Source organism: Xenopus laevis, chromosome 9_10S (genome assembly GCF_017654675.1).
Source record: "Xenopus laevis strain J_2021 chromosome 9_10S, Xenopus_laevis_v10.1, whole genome shotgun sequence".
Taxonomy (NCBI): Eukaryota; Metazoa; Chordata; class Amphibia; order Anura; family Pipidae; genus Xenopus; species Xenopus laevis.
The window spans coordinates 23,631,676-23,651,110 of record NC_054388.1 but is presented as its reverse complement, the minus strand read 5'-3'; the positions used below and the strand labels follow the sequence as shown (position 1 = coordinate 23,651,110).

The window sequence follows — 19,435 nt, the reverse complement described above, 5'->3', positions numbered from 1 at the left end:
ATACTATTTTAATGACATCAGCAGCATAATTTGATTGAACCCATTTTCAATCAGGTTATAGGCCCACAATAAGAAAAAAGTTGGACAATACTGCACTTACTGTTGGTCTGTCAACTAGATTGAAAATAACTAGTTGGATTTCAGTTTTACAACAAGTGCATGCTAGTGCCATATAGCTTCGGGTTAAGGAGTGCTGTAGACAGACTTGCTCGAAAGCCCTCTCTCCTCCTCTAAAGCTTATAATCATTTTATAGTGATTTAACCATATAGATCATTAACTGGCAAAAGGTTATCATGTGATGACAACTCTCACAGACATCACATGTGCTTAACCCTTGTGATAAATGCCTATATATAAATGCTCTCTGAAACAATCCTTCCCCAAAATATACAGAGAAATGAGTTCTCTTCCTATCCTACTGGTAAATGCCCAGCTAAAAATTTACTATGCCATGTTTAACTTTGCCAGTCTCTAGCAACTCACTCCGGTCTTTACTTTTGCCACCAGCAGGGCTCACATTGTCGTCTCCTTCTGAAAAGCTGCTGTTATCATCAAACTGGAAGTCATCTTCTACAGCAAAGCTTTGTAGGAGCCGGCTGACCGCTCTGCCTCGCTCCTGCAAAAATGAAGAAACAACACAAAAAAAAATTAGAATTGGAGACTAGCAAGTGCAAACAAGGCACACAGAGTAATAACAGGCAGAGGGACTCAATAAAGGTATTAAATTACAGAAGTTAAATCATATAGCTATTAATACTAAACTCTGTTTGCATAGACACATTTTACTGTTTTACCATTGTATGCAAATATCAAACCTCAGCTGAAAATTTTTTTAGTGCTGCTTACATACCTGTTTTGATTTCACCCGCCCATGTTTAAGAAGACTTTTTGGGCCTCTGGATGTCAAGGAGAGACTCAAAACCCCATTCTTTCTCTGTATAATTAATAAGAAAGTAAACAATTATTTTTTTTTAAAAAATCTATACAATTTGTATTGAGAGTGTGTGCTAAATATAAATTAATAAATATATTAAAATAAATAAATAATATATATAGATTTATCAATATACATTTATATATATCTCCAGTAGAAAGCACTCATGGCAAGCTATTAAGTGGCAAACAGGTCTTAAATCTTTATTGCTCCACACTCAGATCTATACATTTCGATCCACAGGGGATCGTCGACAGGAAGTTAAACACACGTGTAAATAAATGTCAATTATCACATACTGTATATAAACATATGTTATAGATGTTAGATTTCTGATATATATCACATATAAACAATTATTATAAAGTGATATCCCCATAAATATACTCAATATATTGTATAAATATACCCCTTATGGTAAGTTAGTGTGAATTTGACCGGTGTGGATAAAGAATTTAGAATGGAAATAAATGGGGCTGTCTTTTTAAACGTATGGATGTTTACTCACGGAAGATACATTTTCTCAACCCCACAATGGAAGAAGATTTCATATACGATATGGGCTAAAATATACTTCTGACCATGTGGTCTGTTGTATTATGTGCCTGTGTTTTGGAAAATGTGTGATATCTTATATAATATGTATGACCACAGATATGCAATATGGCTGGCACTGGGCACAGGGAAATCAGATATCCTCTTCTTGCTCTACTTGCTATCTTGATTGATCATACAACACCTTTATAGAGCCAAAATATTATTACAGAGATAAACAAAATGGATTCTGACTACATTAGCCCCACAGTTCTTATAAACTGGTTCCCTTATTATGATACGATTCATTATGCTAATAAATGAAATTTATGGTATGTAATATCAACTATTTTAGTTACACTGAGTGGTGTCTATAAGATTTTGATAAATATAGAAGGTCATTACCCCTTTACGATTTTGGGGTTTGTGGGTATGAACTACAGTTCACACTTTTATAGTTTAAAAATGCACTTTTTTGCATATATGCACTTTTTTTTTTAAACACAATCTCGACATGCACTATGTTTGGCTAAAATAGATTTTATTGGCCAATATATACCTTATTATTGCCAGGGTGGTATATATGTTTTTTTAAGAGGATATTTCTGTAATTAGGTATTATTTATGGTTGGTAATGGTGGTTAAAGCAAGATTTTGCTTTCCTCAACTAAGGTGTATAAGAACTTTCTCAGAACGGTTTCCGAGAACTGCTGCACATTTGTGTTGCATGGAGTCAACCAACTTCTGGCACCTGTTACAGTCTACAATTCTTCTGCATTTCTTGGTTTTTCCTCAGAAAGCATTTTTTGATGTCACCGCACATGTTTTCTTTTGGATTAAGGTCTGGGGATTGGGTTGGTTACTCCATTATACCAATCTTGTTGGTCTGGAACCAAGATGTTGCAGGTTTACTGGTGTGTTTGCGTTCATTGTCTTGTTGAAACACCCATTTCAATGGTATTTCCTCTTCAGCATATGGCAACATGACCTCTTCAAATATTCTAATGAATTGAAATTGATCCATGATCTATGGTATGTAATAAATAGGGCCAACACCATAGTATGAGACACATCCCTTCATGCTTGTGCCACCATGCTTCACAGTGTACTGTAGCTTGACTTCAGTGTTTGGGGGTCATCTGGCAAACTGTCTGCGGCCCCTAGACCCAAAAAGAACACACTTGCTTTCATTAGTCCACAAAATGTTGTGCCATTTCTCTTAAGGCCAGTCAATGTTTTCTTTGGCAAATTGTAACCTTCTTTTTTTCAACAATGGGACTTTGCAGGGGCGTCTTGCTCCACATAGGCATCTTCTAATTGTAACAGTACTAATTTTAACTTTAGGCCTTCTTTGATCTTCCTGGAGCTGATCATTGGTTGAGTCTTTGCCATTCTGGCTATTCCTCTATCCATTCGAATGGTAGTTTTCCGTTTTCTTCCACTTCTTTCATGTTTTGGTTGTCATTTTATAGCATTTGAGATAATTATAGCTGACCAGCCGTTGATTTTATGCATTCTTTATATGTTTTTCCCTCTCCAATCAACTTTTTAATCAATGTTAATCAATTGTATGTGATAAATATGTGATTGAGATTTATTAAGTGAATATGAATTACAATATATGAATTTTATTACTCCCTGGTTGATATGAGGGATAAACTTTTGAGATATAGGGGTTGAGAGAGGTTTATATGGCCATTTTGAATTTTGACTCTTTGGGGTATATTTATCAAAGAGCGAAGTTAGAGATCACCACAGTTCGCTAGCGTACGCCACTCTCAAATCCATAGGATTTTTTAAAGAGTATTTATCAATGGGTGAAAGTTCATCCTTTGATAAATACGCCTTTCAAAATCCTGTATAAATGAATGGAGAGTGGCAGAATTTCACTCTAGCGGACTGTGGCTATCTTTAACATCACTCTTTGATAAATATCCCTATAGGTCTACTTAGGATCAATGGGCCAGCTACTGAGATATTAATTGAAGATATGGTGTCACTATGGGTTTAAGAAATATAGTATTTTTGGTAGGTTTGTATTTTAGCCTGTGGATTTCACGTTGGGGTTATTTTTAGATTTAATATGTTTTAATTGGGGTAAATTTATAAAATATATGGAGTATATTTATGGGGATATCACTTTATAAGGTATTGTTTATATGATGATGATAATTGATGTTACATTCTGATTGGTCAATTTACATCCGGACGATGATTCATTGTGGATTGAAACACATAGATATGAGTGTGGAGCAATAAAGATTTGGAACCTGTTTGCCACTAAATAGCTTGCTGTGAGTACACACACACCAAACATGATTTGATGTGTAGACTTAGTTACTAGGAGGGTGCAAAATAAGCATGTTTAAAGCAGGTATGAATTATAGTGTTGTTAGGCCATATCCAGCTTAAACCTTCCTAGGACAATGAGGTTCTAAACAAAATGCATGGTTTCCTACAAGCAGTTTGTCAAACAGAAGGTTCCTGTCTGCAGGTGACTGACCTGTAAGTCTTTGTTCTTCTTGTCCTTCTTCAGTGACAGGGCTGGAGAACCAAAGAGACTTTTGTTGGGAGTATGTGATAAAGTGCCCGAAGCAATACACTGCTGCAAGGACCCTTTAGGTTTGCTCGCATGGCTCAGGGATTTTTTCTTGAGGGGTTTCATGTGAAGAGTTTGGGAATCCAGCTTTGCAGAATGCTTGCGGATCTTAACTTCACTCTCTGGACTAGTAATACTACAGTAGTACCCTGAGAAAATTAGAATATGGAAATAAATAAGGAAGCGGTGTTATTAGAAGTGTATTGGAAAATATACTGTATAAATAGAAGAAGCGCAGACTACCATTAAATGTAAATACATTTGTCTTTACAAAAGCAAACTATATTATTGCAGATTCGTCATTAAATGGAAACTAATATGAAAATAAATTAAACAAAGGAGCATTTTCTTGAATCAAAGGGTTTTTTTGCACCAGCTTACAGATATTAGAAACTACCTTTCTACTGGCAGTTTGCCAAATTTCTCGGCCACCTATATTAATATTGTACTTGATGAGTTAAAAATGGAAAGAATTTTATGGGCAACGTCACACAAGTTGGATGTCCACTTCATTCTTATATTTTCTTGTGCAGGGGTAAGCTCTGTACGGTCCTCAAATCGAATACGGCATTTCAAGGCCCACTTTGTTTGTAGGGTGCACATGCGCAAGCACAAGATTGTCCAGGGGCAGGTGCTTAGTGCAAATTTAAAGTCAGAGACAATGAAACTTGTCAAGCTGCCTGAAGAAAGATTGGGTTGTGCAAGGTACTGAAAATATGATATATTTTCGACAAGCTGGTACAAAAAGATTATATTTAAGAAAATGCTTTGTTCTACTTTAACCTTTTAGACTTTTTTATTTCAGGACAGTTCTCCTTTAAACAAATACAAATGAAAAGGAAAATAAACTGATCAAAAATAAAAGATTCATGTTTTATACAAATGCATGTATTCTATAAACATCAAGTGAATAGCCTTACCTAACAGACCCTGCCTTTCAATTTTCTTCTTCGCTTTCTGGTTAGCTTCCATTTTCACCACAGATGATGGAGAAGGACCAACCAAAGGAGGGGTGACAGCAGTGTGCAGCGCAAGACTAGCATCATGGATGACCACCCCTGGGACGTCCTGTTCTTCTTCACTCTCAGAATCTTCTTCGTTGACTCCTTCTGACAAGAAAGAAATCTAGTTTGTGATCTCTAGTCTCACCGCAACCACATAGAATATTTATCAGTAATACAAACGTCAACTATGGCATAAACCACTGTGGTTACTTTGGAATCATAAAGACAAAAAGTCATCAAAAGCAGGCATTGGGTAATTTAAATGCAAAGGGAATTATGTAATTACCCTTTACCATCCTTCGTGGGAATTACCTGTAAATAAGCAGCATCTGCCTTCTGTTTTACACTGCTTACCTCCTTCTTCTGGGTCCTCAATGCTGTTAACTGGCTGCAGTCTCTCTTGCCCTTTTCGTTCCAATCCTTGTTTCACCATCAGACCTGCCCCTTTGTGGTGTGGCAGCTTCTTCTGAATTTTACTTGCAAGGAGCACATCTTTATTGCAAAAAGCACTGCCAGCTGATCCCAGGACCTTACTCTGTAGCTTGGAAACCTTCTGTGCCAGTTTGGACGACAGCTTGTTCTTAGGACTAACGGTCTTTTTACAATGTAGTTTAACCTAAAATAGGAGAATGAAGGTGCTGTATATCGCTTCATCTATAATTGTATAATCTACATAAAGGAGCATGATTTTATATAATCTGTGTTTTTGATGTACGATGTAATTCCCTCTGACACCCACTATGGCAAAATAATCCAACTAGACTTTATCAATTCAAGCAACCCTTGGAGTCCCAACCTTTGGCCAGGGTTCCCCTTAGTTCCCAATAAGCTTCCAGATACAGGAACATTAATACCAAAAAAAAATTTTAAGCAATGAAAATATTATGTACTGTTGTCCTGCACTGGTAAAACTGGTGTGTCAGAAACACTGCTATAGTTCATATAAACAAGCTGCTGTGTAGCAATGGCTGAAATTGAAAAAAGGCTATATGGCACAGGTTAAAAAGTGGATAACAGATAACACCATTATGTTCTACAGAGCTTACATGCTATCTGATGTGTAACCTGAGCCTTTTCTGCTTTGAATGGCTGCCTCTATGGCTACACAGCAGCTTATTTATATAAACAATCAACAATTCAGTTCCAATAATAATTAGGACAGCAAATCGATGTCCAGAGAGAGCTTTTAGGTGTAAGACAGCAAATAATCATGCCACTCTGCCCCTGCTCTATGTCACCAGTCCCAGTTTTTAGGATTCACTGTTCTATTATTAGGTTGTTCTACATTTCCAGTGATACAAACAGTATCTAGCAAATCTTTGGGGCAACTTTTTTATATAATTTGTCCAGTTTACAAGGTGTAACATTTGAATACAAAACAGCACAAGTGCACCAATGGGCACAAGATGCAGTGGCGGAACTGCCAGACCAGGGTCCACACCCTCTTGAGGCCGCCACAATGTTAGCTTCTGGAGGAGCATGGGGGGCTCTGGCTGCACAGGTGAGGGAACATCTAAGTGCCTCCCCTCCTCCAGCACCTTGAGTTTAGAGACCTGTAGCAATTCGTTTAAGCAGAATGGACCTGCTTTTGTACTTTGTACCTTGTCTTCTTGCTTGTAAATAAACCCTGTGTTAATTCATAATTTTCACTTTATACTTTTGTCTGATCTTTGATATCCTAATTCCCTCCTCTTTTCAAAGCCTCAAAAAAAAAAATCACACAAAATGTTTCTGATCATCAAACACATTTAACTATTAGTCAAAGATAACACAAGTAAACACAAAATGCAGTTTTTAAATGAGGGTTTTTATTATTTAGGGAGAAAAGAAATCCAAACCTGTGTGAAAAAGTAATTGCCCCCTGAACCTAATAACTGGTTGGGCCCTTAGCAGCAATAACTGCAATCAAGCGTTTGCGATAACTTGCAAAGAGTCTTTTACAGCGCTCTGGAGGAATTTTGGCCCACTCATCTTTGCAGAATTGTTGTAATTCAGCTTTATTTGAGGGTTTTCTAGCATGAACCGCCTTTTTAAGGTCATGCCACAACATCTCAATAGGATTCAGGTCAGGACTTTGACTAGGCCACTCCAAAGTCTTCATTTTGTTTTTCTTCAGCCATTCAGAGGTGGATTTGCTGGTGTGTTTTGGGTCATTGTCCTGCTGCAGCACCCAAGATCGCTTCAGCTTGAGTTGACGAACAGATGGCCGGACATTCTCCTTCAGGATTTTTTGGTAGACAGTAGAATTCATGGTTCCATCTATCACAGCAAGTCTTCCAGGTCCTGAAGCAGCAAAACAACCCCAGACCATCACACTACCACCACCATATTTTACTGTTGGTATGATGTTCTTTTTCTGAAATGCTGTGTTACTTTTACGCCAGATGTAACGGGACGCGCACCTTCCAAAAAGTTCAACTTTTGTCTCGTCGGTCCACAAGGTATTTTCCCAAAAGTCTTGGCAATCATTGAGATGTTTTTTAGCAAAATTGAGATGAGCCTTAATGTTCTTTTTGCTTAAAAGTGGTTTGCGCCTTGGAAATCTGCGATGCAGGCCGTTTTTTCCCAATCTCTTTCTTATGGTGGAGTCATGAACACTGACCTTAATAGAGGCAAGTGAGGCCTGCAGTTCTTTAGATGTTGTCCTGGGGTCTTTTGTGGCCTCTCGGATGAGTTGTCTCTGCGCTCTTGGGGTAATTTTGGTCGGCCGGCCACTCCTGGGAAGGTTCACCACTGTTCCATGTTTTTGCCATTTGTGGATAATGGCTCTCACTGTGGTTCGCTGGAGTCCCAAAGCTTTAGAAATGGCTTTATAACCTTTGAAATTGAACTCAGATGTGATAAACCACAGTTAAGTTATTTTTTAACAAGGGGGGCAATCACTTTTTCACACAGGCCCATGTAGATTTGGAGTTTTTTTTCTCCCTTAACGTAAACCTTCATTTAAAAACTGCATTTTGTGTTCAATTATGTTATCTTTGACTAATAGTTAACGGTTTTTGATGAGCAGAAACATTTAAGTGTGACAAACATGCAAAAGAATAAGAAATCAGGAAGGGGACAAATAGTTTTTCACACCACTGTATGTTGTCTGCCATTGAAAGGGAAAAAGAGAAAGTCATGCAGTATTGTCATCATAAGATAACTGCTCGTGAGTGAGTTGCCAGCTCCTTCCTTTAAATTAGGCCACTCAAAATCTTCACACTGAATGTCCTGAACTAATCAGGAGTTATTCTAGATACATGCTACAAATTGCAAGTATGCAGATTTTAATTAAAATTGGTAATTTGCCATGCAGAATGAGAATTTATCTGTAAACCTGATTTATTTCAAGTAAGGGATCTACCATGATTCATCTAATAAAGAAACCTAAGCCACTGATTCTAAGGAAATAGTTACTATTAATTAGCTTGCTTCTGCTACATAGTCAGAACCAGTAGTACAGAGAATAGAAAGGAACTTACAGACACTGCTTTACTTTCATTTACAAATAAACTGACAAAAATGTTTAATATATATTGGAAGGTTGATTGGAATTTACACTGCAATCAGGCTGTAATTTAGACAACAACCTGGTAGCAAAACGAGGGGGGTCCGGACTGGATGCAGAAAATACAAAATGTATCCTGGTAAATGAATGATCTGCTTGGCTGCTGGGTGCCACTGGCTCTGGTTATTTTGAGTTCCCCTGCATTTCCAATTACACATAGCTTCACATTGACTTGAATGCAAAGGTATTTTTAATTGTTTTGTCACCCAGGCTGAATTACAACTTAGGTCACATGTGAGACATTCCTAATTTAAGTTTATACTATACACTGGCCCACACAACTCACTGCTGACGGGTGTTCTCTGTCACTGTAACATTCCTCTGAAAACTTGATCTTTTTTGTAGGTTCCCCATCAGTCCGCAGTTCCGTACACAGTAGGTTTAGACTTTTGTTCAGTGATCTGGCAGTAAAAGGGAAAATACCTGTTAAACTGACAAATAAATATGAATTTGTGAATGTAGCTAATACAGGTGCATGGAAAGATACAGAGCATGCCTTCTTTGCAAATTGTACTGTTACTGTACACATGTTACTGCTTGACTCTTTCAAAGAAAAATAATTCAGCATATGTACAGCCCACACAGATGACTTGCAGCTATCTTGCCCTATGCTAGGAGTGTGACATTGCAAAGGTGCATTTGGTTTGAATAATGTCTCTCTCTCTCTCTCTCTCTCTCTCTCTCTCTCTCTCTCTCTCTCTCTATACACATCTCTAGATCTCTATATATGTGTCTCTCTCTCTCTCTCTCTATATATATGTCTCTATATATCTATATATGTCTCCATATATCTATATCTATCTATAGATAGATAGATAGATAGATATTATCTATTATTACCCTTTGACTTAAAGGGGTTGTTCACCTTCCAAACACCTTTTTCCAGTTGAGTTGTTTTCAGATTGTTCGCCAGAAGACTTTTTGCAATTTCTTTCCATTTTTTTATTTTTTTTTATTTTTTCCAAAATTTAAGTTTAAATTTCCTATTTTTGGTGTCTCAGTCTGGTTGGTCAGTAATCCAGGAGCAGATTCTGAATAGTTACAATTCGATACATTTGGTGGCTACATTAGTTGATACATTTATCAGCAGGATATTTGTAATATTAGCAACTATTGTATCAATTCTAACATCTGCTTTTAATGACCCGCAAGGATTCTGCTCAGCAGGGACGGAGATAAAAAAAATGTATCAACTAAATGTATCAATTTAGAACAGTTACAGATTTGGAACCCCCTCGTCCTCTTCCAGAGTTGCTTTAGAACAGGGGTAGGCAACCTGAGGCTCCGGTGCCTCATGCGGCTCTTCATCCTGCTTGCTGCGGCTCGGTCTTGCGGCTTTGCCTATCAGGTCGGCTATACAGCCCTCGCACCTGCTGGCGGCTACTTGATTGTGTGACTGGGGTAATTTAACGGTCAGCTTACCGCAGTCACTCAGGAAGCCGCCAGCAGATGCAAGGGCTGTATAGACGTCCCAGGAGTGACAGGTAAGACCGAGCCGCAGCAAGAGGATTCATCATGGTCCTTACCACGGTCACACACTCAAGACAATAGAGGGAAGATCAGCATTGAACTTCAGAAACAGAATTTACATTAAACAGATTAGAACACTAGCATTTAATAGGGCTATTTAGTGTTTCATTTATTTCAAAGTAGGCCTACACATACACACTGCACTTCTGTTTGTTGTATTCTGTTGTTGTAATTGTTAAAATTGAAAAAACTTTAAAACTTTTAAAAGTTTATAATCTGTTTTATGTTTTGCGGCTCCAGCTTTTTCTTTAGTGGAAGAGGGGGCAAAATGGCTCTTTTGATAGTAAAGGTTGCTAACCCCTGCTTTAGAAGGTGAAAAATGAAACTTCACACTTCAATATTAGGAAAATGATCACAAATAAAGTCTATTTATTTATTATCTAAAACAACTATACCATTTTCCCATATAAACATAAATATTAGCAATTAGTGAATGAAACCCTGGCACTTTAATGACCACCTTGTGTTGGACCCAAACGACAAAGATACATAAGAGAATGGGTTTGTGCGTGTGCTCAGTTGTTACATCCTTGACTGACATATAAATCATTCATTCCAACAAAATACATCAATAAACCATCTGTTTCAAAGATAAATACAATACTACCACTTCTATTAAAATGCAACCAAGCAAACATTTCACCTACAGTATTTTTGAGAGTTATGGAAAGCTTCTTGGAAATGTCAATGCCATCTGAAGATAGTCAAGGTCAAGCAATGTCTGGTAATGTTGATTTACAGCACAACTATATTCTGCAGCACAGTACAATTGTGTCATTAATACTGGTAACAAATATGATCACCCACAGAAATAAAGGGTAGCATGCTCCTTGCTGAGAAGAGCTTACAATTTTTTTTTTAAAACTGCTTGCCAAAGCTTTCATATATTTCAAGCCATACATGCAGAATGCAAATTGCTCACTAGAGCAACATATAATAGTATGTAGACTATTGCAGCTATGTTTTTACCCCATAAATGAAAAAGGGTGGATAGTAGGTCAGTCTGGTTATGGGGATATCTATACAGACAGTATTTTTTGCAGAGCGGATTTCAAGCAGCCATTTAAATCCACTGTAAAAGCATCTCCATGGGACAGATCCATCAAAGCCTGCTAAATCCTCTGTGGCATCTCCGGTGGAATGATTTAACTCTTAATGCTGGTCAGAATAAATTTCAAGTGTGCCTTGATGATACAACAAGGGAGTCCAAGTTCTGTGATATCATGCAAAGTGATCTCTAACTTAATAAACTGTCTTGCACTAGAATCAAAAAAAATATTTATTGCAAGGCTTTGGTACAAAGGTACATTTTACAAGCTTACAGACAGACTGTTTCTTGCAGGAACACTAGATCAGCATGAGCTTAATGTGTTAACATTAAAGGCTTTACGGGTTGCATGGCCTCTATCAACTGCTTTTCTGCATAACAAACATCATGCTAAGTCCAAACCCACTTAACAACAGGGTACAGCTGAGGGAAGATGCAGGAGGTTGCTAAGCAACTGGTCAGTAGCCAATTTTTTTTTTGGGGGGAGAGAGAGAGATTTTTGGACAGGGAATTACAAGAAATCAATTGCTTTATCTGAATGTGACAGATCATGAGTTGCATGGACAATCTTGTTAACCAGCCCACTGATGAGGCTGTGCCTTGCTTCATATACACTATTGTAATGTGTGGAAGTTACCCCAATGGTTTTAAGACTTTACAGGCTAATGCCACACATCCTCCCCCATACCAGACAATAACAAATCCCCTAATCGTTCACGCTGGCCTTCAGAAACATCCAAAACTGCATATAACCCCAGCTTTAAATTTTGGGAGGTGCTATCTCAAAATTGTCGAGATATCTTCTGTATTTACAAAAGTGCTGTAGGCTAGGTACAGTGCATATAAGTCAGATACAAAACTGTCATTTACATCCTACAACATGGAAACTGTATGTTCACTGTATGTTTTATATATTCCCTTTGGTCAGGGATAGGCAAGTTTCTGTACTCTAGATGGTGATTTCCTTTATCCCCTAGTATTCCTCCATGCAGCCACCTTTTGTGATGGTGGGTCTGATCGCAAAATGCAGCTCAATTATTTACACATCAATAAATCAAAATATGGTCACCCTTTACCTAAAATACAGCTCATAGAAAGCACCAATACTATCTCCATTGTTAGTACTTACAAATGCTTGTCTCTGGGGCACTGAGATGTACAGGGCTCAAGGCATTTGACCCTACTTGGACCTCCCTAAAGAAACCTCTGCCTGATCTGATGGAGGAATGCAGAGAGTTACTTTGCCACCAAATTTGGAATGCCTGAAGGTTGACTATGCCTGACTTAGCTAATTAAGCCGTGTCCCTGTAGCAGATACGAGAATCAAGCTCTGTTTTACTAATGCCTCGTCTTGTGCCCCCCAGCACCTAAAACAGCTGCTTCTGCATCAGTTAGGTAAAAGAATAATAAGATGATCCAGAACGGATCTGTACTCCACAGATAACTGTGGCCAAAGCCTTTACCCTACTGCTAAGATAACATATGATGTGCCATGTCCCTGAAGCACTGCTAATAAAAACACTGTCCTTTTCTCTTTTCCTTCCATACAACATTTGCTAATGTTTTCTGACATAAAACCCGGACATTTATTTCTTTCCCCTCTGTCTTAATTGAGGAAGCCATTTAGTAGAGATTTAACTATTATTACCAAATCATGGAGCTTGATGCATTGCAAACACTCTCCAATCATGTTTGGACTAGCATGTAGGATTTATGCAAATGGCCCTGCCGGGAGAGGCAATTTGTAGAAGAGAAGGACAATTATACAGGGCCCGTGAGTGCTAGAATAGCTGTACCAGGCGGTTAATGGGTAATAGCAGAGCGCTGGAAGCAGTGTGCGGCAGCATAATGTGACCAGAGGCGGTTGCATGGCACAGATAGGGGATTCAGCACTGTGCTGTGTGACAGTATTTGGGGGGGGCAGATACGTGCCCACAAAATCGTACCAGTCTTTGCTGCATTTTTAAGAAAAAAGCATGGACAAAAATATAGAAGCTGCAGAAGCACTGTTTAATATAGTATGAACTTTTTCAGTGCCAGTGTTTTTGGCAAAGCAGGAATTATTAGTGTTACAGCATAGGAATGTAAAGTGGTACAACTACAGCAGAGGGTACCCTCTAAGGGCACACAGGCACAATAACTAACAAGCACATTTGTATGATGATTTCCCAACATAAAAAAACACAAAATCAGTGTTTAAGAGCCAACGGATATACAAAGCTCTATATAAATCCATTCTATTTTCCTTCATAACTTACTTGGCTTTCTTGCTCTCATTTGACCGGTGTGAAGACAGGGCACGGCAGTGTGGACGTTTTCTGGGTCGACCTGGTCCTCGGCGCACTGGACTTCTGGAACTTTCTTCCTTTCTAAATATGGAATTGGAGGAATGGACAGCTAAATTTGGGTGACTGGTATACAAGCAGCCAGTGTAAAGGACAGTATAACCCACCATGCCCTACATTGAGGACATCTTTAATAATGAACTATATGGATTCCATCAGTAACAAATAGAAGGAGTTAAGATGGGTGCAAGATATATCCTATTTGTCAGTGCAATTATTAACCTAATAATCTGTGTACAAAGTGTTTATGATGGTGCTATTGCAGTGTCTCCTGTAGAGTTTACTCACTCATGGTCATGCCTTCTTTGCAACTTAACCAGCTCCCTCTGCTTTTCTTTATACCTGCGCTGGATCTCCACCAGCTTCATCCTCTTGTCTACCTCCTGAGTGTCTAGATGATCTATGGCAGCCTTCAAGGGACACACCTGTCAAAGTGAAAAGGGGCAAATACAAAAATATTCAAAAATAGTCCAGGAAGGAAAAGTGCCATAACAAAATCTTTGTGTTCACCTACTTCCATTTAAAAGAACAACATAATCAAGACTGCCAGATCTCACCATTTTAGTTTTTGGTGTCCAAGTATATGTTCGGCGTGACAATCTAACTCGAGGGGCGATGTTGAGGCAGTAGGGAACAGGGCAGCCAGAGGCCGCACCGTCCAGAATGGCAGCTTCTGCCAGGGACCATGCTGTGGCAATGGTTGCAAAAACCTGAAGGTCTGACACAACAGACTCATCTTCATTGGCTGACAAGGAAAACAGGACAGGGAAAATTACCACAATATAGAAAACAGCAGATCTGGTAATCCTTTTAAACGGTTCTATTAGGATATACATTGCTTTCTTTGTATTGAAAACCTTCAAAAATGCTTGCAATAAACATTGAATATGATCTTATAAATATCACATCAATTACTTGGACAGAGCTCTCATGTTCTCTTTATGAACATTAAATTGATATACAAGCACATGGAACATGTACTTTGAACACTTCTAATACACAGACATATATATGGCCACACACACAGATGAAGACTCTCAATCATGTCTATCTCTAGAAGCAAAGGCTCTGATCTAGGAACCTGATCACAGGCCCTTATAGGATGCTCCCAAATGGCCTAAAAACACTTTTAAACGCCAGACTGCAACAATAGGAACCAGAGTCATTAGCTATAGTGGTGGAGACTACCACAATTGTGTTTCTAAGCATATTGCAGACAGCAGAACAAATGCAGTTTCTTTTATGCATATTACCTTATTCCCTTTGGCAGGACAATTAATGTTACTTTGGAATAGATGCTCCCTTTTATGTATGCTTCCTGTACTGTATTGTTGCACAGCACATGTGGCCATTTGTCTTACAACTGACATAGCATAGCTGATGGCTGCCATGACAGACACCTGGAGATAGGTGGGACTGTAGAAAGCAGATTTAATTACCCCAGTGATTAAAGAGATGTGTGCCCTGTAGAGGCTTTCATTTACAGTACCCATATGTTCCAAAGGCCAAGGCTCAGAAATCATCAACGGAGCACGTTTGCAAAATACACTCACTTGATCGACAAAGGGGCACTCATTTTGTCCTAACAGCAGATTTTAAGGTTAAAAGATCTGGATTTGATAAAAAGAGCCTTTGGAGTAAGGAATGCGAGATTCTGTATGGATATACTGCATCACCATACAAGGAACTATATTTATTTTCAGGAGTTTAAGTAATCCTCCCTCTTAATTTAAGAAGTAGCTTTGGAGGGTTAGGATGGGGGCTTGGGATCCCTGTGGTGGATGAGAGTCCGTGATTAAGTAGCAAGCTGCACTCAGAGCTCTGGCTGCAATATTTGCCTTTTATAATCTCAGAGGAGAGGACAATACCCAGTCTGCAGGGAAATTAACTTCATAAGATCTCTGGCTTTTAACTTCTCTTAGCATGAAAACCTTCCCTTTCCTCCAGACTTCTGGCATAGGAAAAGAGGCAGGGCTTTGCCCTCGTTGAATAATATTTAACCCTATCGACACCTAGCAGGAGCCTGCAAATTCTAGTTCCCAAAAGGTGTGTGAAACAGGGGAACGTACTTTTTCTCTTTACACAAATGCCAACACGTTGTGTGTGAGCTGAATGTTCAATGATGGATTTAGCATTCAGTCAGACCTGTTGGTAGTGGTACATTGTCTGTAATATGCGAATCATTGTACGCACACCCAAAACGCTACTGTAAAAGTGGTCTTAGACAAGTATCTTATAGAGGAATTATATACAGTGTTTATATGCTACAAGAGCATTGTCCAAAAATGTTTAGTGAAGGGATATATAGCTGCAGAATTTACCCATCTGTTTGGAGAAACATTCAGGTGGCAATCATTGCTGGACTATGGCCAGAACTGCTTTCGACTTTGTGGGTCATATCCAGCAAAATGATATATGGTACCATATCCATATTTTATTGGTACAGATATGGGACCTGTATCCAGAATGCTTGGGACCTGCCGTTTTCTGTAATTTGGATCTCCATATCTTAAGTCTTCTAAAAATGATTTAAATATGAATACTAATTATTTCTTAACTGATATCAAGTACAAGGTACCTGTTTATTTATACAGAGAAAAGCAAAATTATTTTTAATATTTTTAAATTTATTAAAATGAAGTCTATGGGACATGGCCTTCCCATAGTTCTGAGCTTTCTGTATAACTTTCTGGATAACAGGTTTATAAAAAACAGATTCCATATAGCCGCATGTCAAAGGTGGCACCATGGGAGCAAAGCTAATGACAGCACCCCATGTTTACCAAGTAAATGCATCCTAAGCTTTACACTTAAAAGTACATGATTGTGCATGCAGCAGACCACATGTCTAAAATTAAAAAAAACAGACCGTAGAAAAATGATTAGAGAAAAACATGTTGGTTCTAATATTGGAACTCATGAAGACATTTTCTTTCATAAGAAATGTATTTTGAAACAAGCTTTCTTTACACCTGCTATTCTAAACAAATATTTCAATAGCTGGGCAACAATGCCATAAAAGCTTTATTCTAAAACTGAAGAGGAAATTCATTTCTCAAAAACACTTGCTATTCCTCAATGAAATTTTTTATTCTTAAAAGGATTTTGTCATTTGTGTAAAGAGAAAAAGTACGTTCCCTGTCATTTTTATTAGTAAACTATAATGTGCACATTGCAAAATATGCATTTTACCATTCAAAACTTTATTCTTGAACCAATAATTGTATTTGTTTTTGGTTGTAATATTAGTGTGTAGACAGTCATCTCAGGTCATTGGGCCTGATCCTGTGGTTTCAAAAAGAGGCAACACTACACAATGCAACCGCTTTCAAATAAGCTATTGTTTCTCATACTCAATGTAAGTGGAGGAATCATGCTCAGACTTGGGTGTTTTACTATTGAATGCTTCTCATTAGCAATGCAGGTGGCAGAGTGGTTATCTGCTCATTGTTCTACTGATGAGTAGCTGGGGGTGGGGAGTGATATCAATCCAACTGGCATTGCAGTAGTAAAGATTTGCTGAAGTTTACAGCATTGGATCACATGGCTGTGGTCACCTTGGAAACCAAGATCATGTCTAGCCCAGCATCAAATTTCAAAATTAAACATAAAAAAAATCTTTGAAATTGGGTTACAATGTAGGTCACTAATGGAGGAGCACTATTAACAGGTGCATTTTGTAAAAATGTTTTCCTGTGACAGAATCCTTTTAACCATATTTCACTCACTGGCCTAAGTGTACCGTGTAATGTAATTCAAAAACAGAAGAGGAAGATAATTCTTAAAAAATGTTTTTGCAAATGTGAATATAAAAAGTGTAACTTACTTTTTGTAGTGTATTTAGGCTGTTCCTGCAGTGCTAGATCTGCCAACTCACTGAGCAGAGCAATTCCATTAATACCTGAGTTGGAAAGGGGGGGTGAACTGTTTGGACAGCAGATATTTTTCTCATCCTGGAGAGATGGAAGTTCTCCAATAGAGATACTGGCTGCTATCAGTGTGTCCAAAGTATATAAAGAGTCATGGTGAATAAATGGAGCTGGGGATGCGTGCTGGGAAATAGATAAGGGATTATCTTCTCCTCCCTCAGGGTCTCTGGACTCTTGATCACAGATGTCTACTAATGAAGCAGCAACTTCCCCACTGGCCTCAATGTTTGTCTCCTCTGTGGTCAAAGAAGCAGCTGGTGACCCATTTGAGATATTTAGCAGCTGTTCAGAAGAAGTGTCAATGAAATCACCAATGAAATCACCATCGTCTTCTAATTCTTTTTCTCTTTCAGCCTCTTCATGCACAGGTTGCACCTTTTCTGCATTGTCTTTATTTTCCTTAGTCTTGTCCATACACCTGTCTGTAGCAACAGCAGCTTTCCCACATTCCAACTCTTGGGACCTTTGGGGTACTTGAACACAGATTTCATTTAAGTCTGTCTCATCCAAATTAGACAATTTCTGGCTGAGTTCCAATGAGTCACTAGACAAAGATGTGTCACAAGGTTTCTTGGTGGGAGTAAACGTCCTAGACTGTTCAGGTTCTGCTGCAGCGGATGCTTTTTGCATAGATTCAGTATCTGCAGGGTCTGCGGAGTGCACATGATGTGGTGAAGGGGAAGTGTAAGATTGGACAACATCTGGGTATTTATATCTGGGGGGCAGATCTGTTGATTGAAAAAAAAAAAAAATTAGAATGCAATTTCGCCCAATAATCAATAATAAATGGCTACCAAGTACTGTGGGAGCTACTGGAGGAACATCATAATCATTCATTAAGAACTTACACACAAGGATATCATTTGCTGTTCTGGCCTGTTGCGACAGCATGGGTTCAAATACTTACAATGGGCTGAATGTAAAGTAGAATAATGCTATACTAACGCTGTTTTACTTAAAAATAGTGATGGGCTACATTTTTCGCCAGGTTCTGCTGCAAAAAACACCAGACTCCAATGTGTTTGTGCACTGAATAAGTCACTGTGGAAAACTGCCCATTGGCGTCCAGCTATCACTAGTTAAAAACCAAGAACACAACAAGAAAAAAGGACAAGCAAATATATACTAAAAATCAGGCAAAGCAAATATTTAGGTAACATATTTTTGTCCTATGACCTCAGTTGAATGTTACTATGCAACCAATTCAGCATGTACAGTAAAAGTAACCTTCAGTCTGCTGTTCATTCCTGCTTCTAAAATAAAACCCAGTTTTCTTTGCTTATGCTAGAAAAAAAGCTCGGTATTAGCAGGGCCCATGACAGCCTGTGGAAATGCACACAGATGTTACACCATTCATTTATTTCACTTAAAATGTTCAGTTCAAGATACATAGAATGCACAACAGTGCACTAGAATTCGTATTGGATTACAGTTACTACGTATGTGTTCCATGTTTGTGCCCCCATTATATATAGCAAAGTGTTGCAGTTTTGTTTTGAGATAGAAAAGTCAGCCAAAGAGTTGGGGAGTAAGGGTCAGTGCACATCCAAGAAGCTTCTAGCAGTAACAAATGAGATACAAGACAACAGCAAATGCACTAGCTTTAATGAGGCAACTGCAATATTAGGACAAACAGGGTTTCCTCTGGTTTTGATTATCATGTTGTTCCAAACATTTAACTAAATACCGATGCAGCTGAAGTTTTTATTACATTAAAAGTTGTTTCAATAACAATATTGAGCATATGTAGTGCTATGAGTTGTATGTTTTCAGACCTGCAAAAATGTTTATTCAATGGTCATTTCCCAAAACCCTGTATTGCCACAGGCGGGACATGCACAAATGTTGCCAGAAGAGTGAGTCTCCTGCTGGTGACTGCAACAACAATGCCAGCTTCTGCACCAAGACTGGTGACCCCATAAAACGAGATACTTACCCATGCAAGCCCTGGCAAATCTTAA

The 19,435-nt window shown here is 38.4% G+C and overlaps 1 protein-coding gene across 6 annotated transcripts in view; it reads right to left on the bottom strand.

Moving 5' to 3' along the window:
* The window catches only part of bahcc1.S (BAH domain and coiled-coil containing 1 S homeolog), a 140,277-nt gene that overhangs the window by 11,294 nt on the left and 109,548 nt on the right, over window positions 1–19,435 (bottom strand). For 4 of the 6 annotated variants that reach the window (XM_018238333.2, XM_018238334.2, XM_041578927.1 and 1 more), the window contains exons 11-20: window positions 17,372–18,202; window positions 14,103–14,290; window positions 13,834–13,970; window positions 13,459–13,569; window positions 8,909–9,023; window positions 5,427–5,688; window positions 4,989–5,177; window positions 3,973–4,217; window positions 852–935; window positions 485–617 (exon numbers count right to left, since the gene is read on the bottom strand). In XM_018238333.2, coding sequence (XP_018093822.1) covers window positions 485–617; window positions 852–935; window positions 3,973–4,217; window positions 4,989–5,177; window positions 5,427–5,688; window positions 8,909–9,023; window positions 13,459–13,569; window positions 13,834–13,970; window positions 14,103–14,290; window positions 17,372–18,202 — 2,295 coding nt within the window. The remainder of the gene's footprint in view (window positions 1–484; window positions 618–851; window positions 936–3,972; window positions 4,218–4,988; window positions 5,178–5,426; window positions 5,689–8,908; window positions 9,024–13,458; window positions 13,570–13,833; window positions 13,971–14,102; window positions 14,291–17,371; window positions 18,203–19,435) is intronic. The other 2 variants (XM_041578925.1, XM_041578928.1) reach the window with 2 other exon arrangements.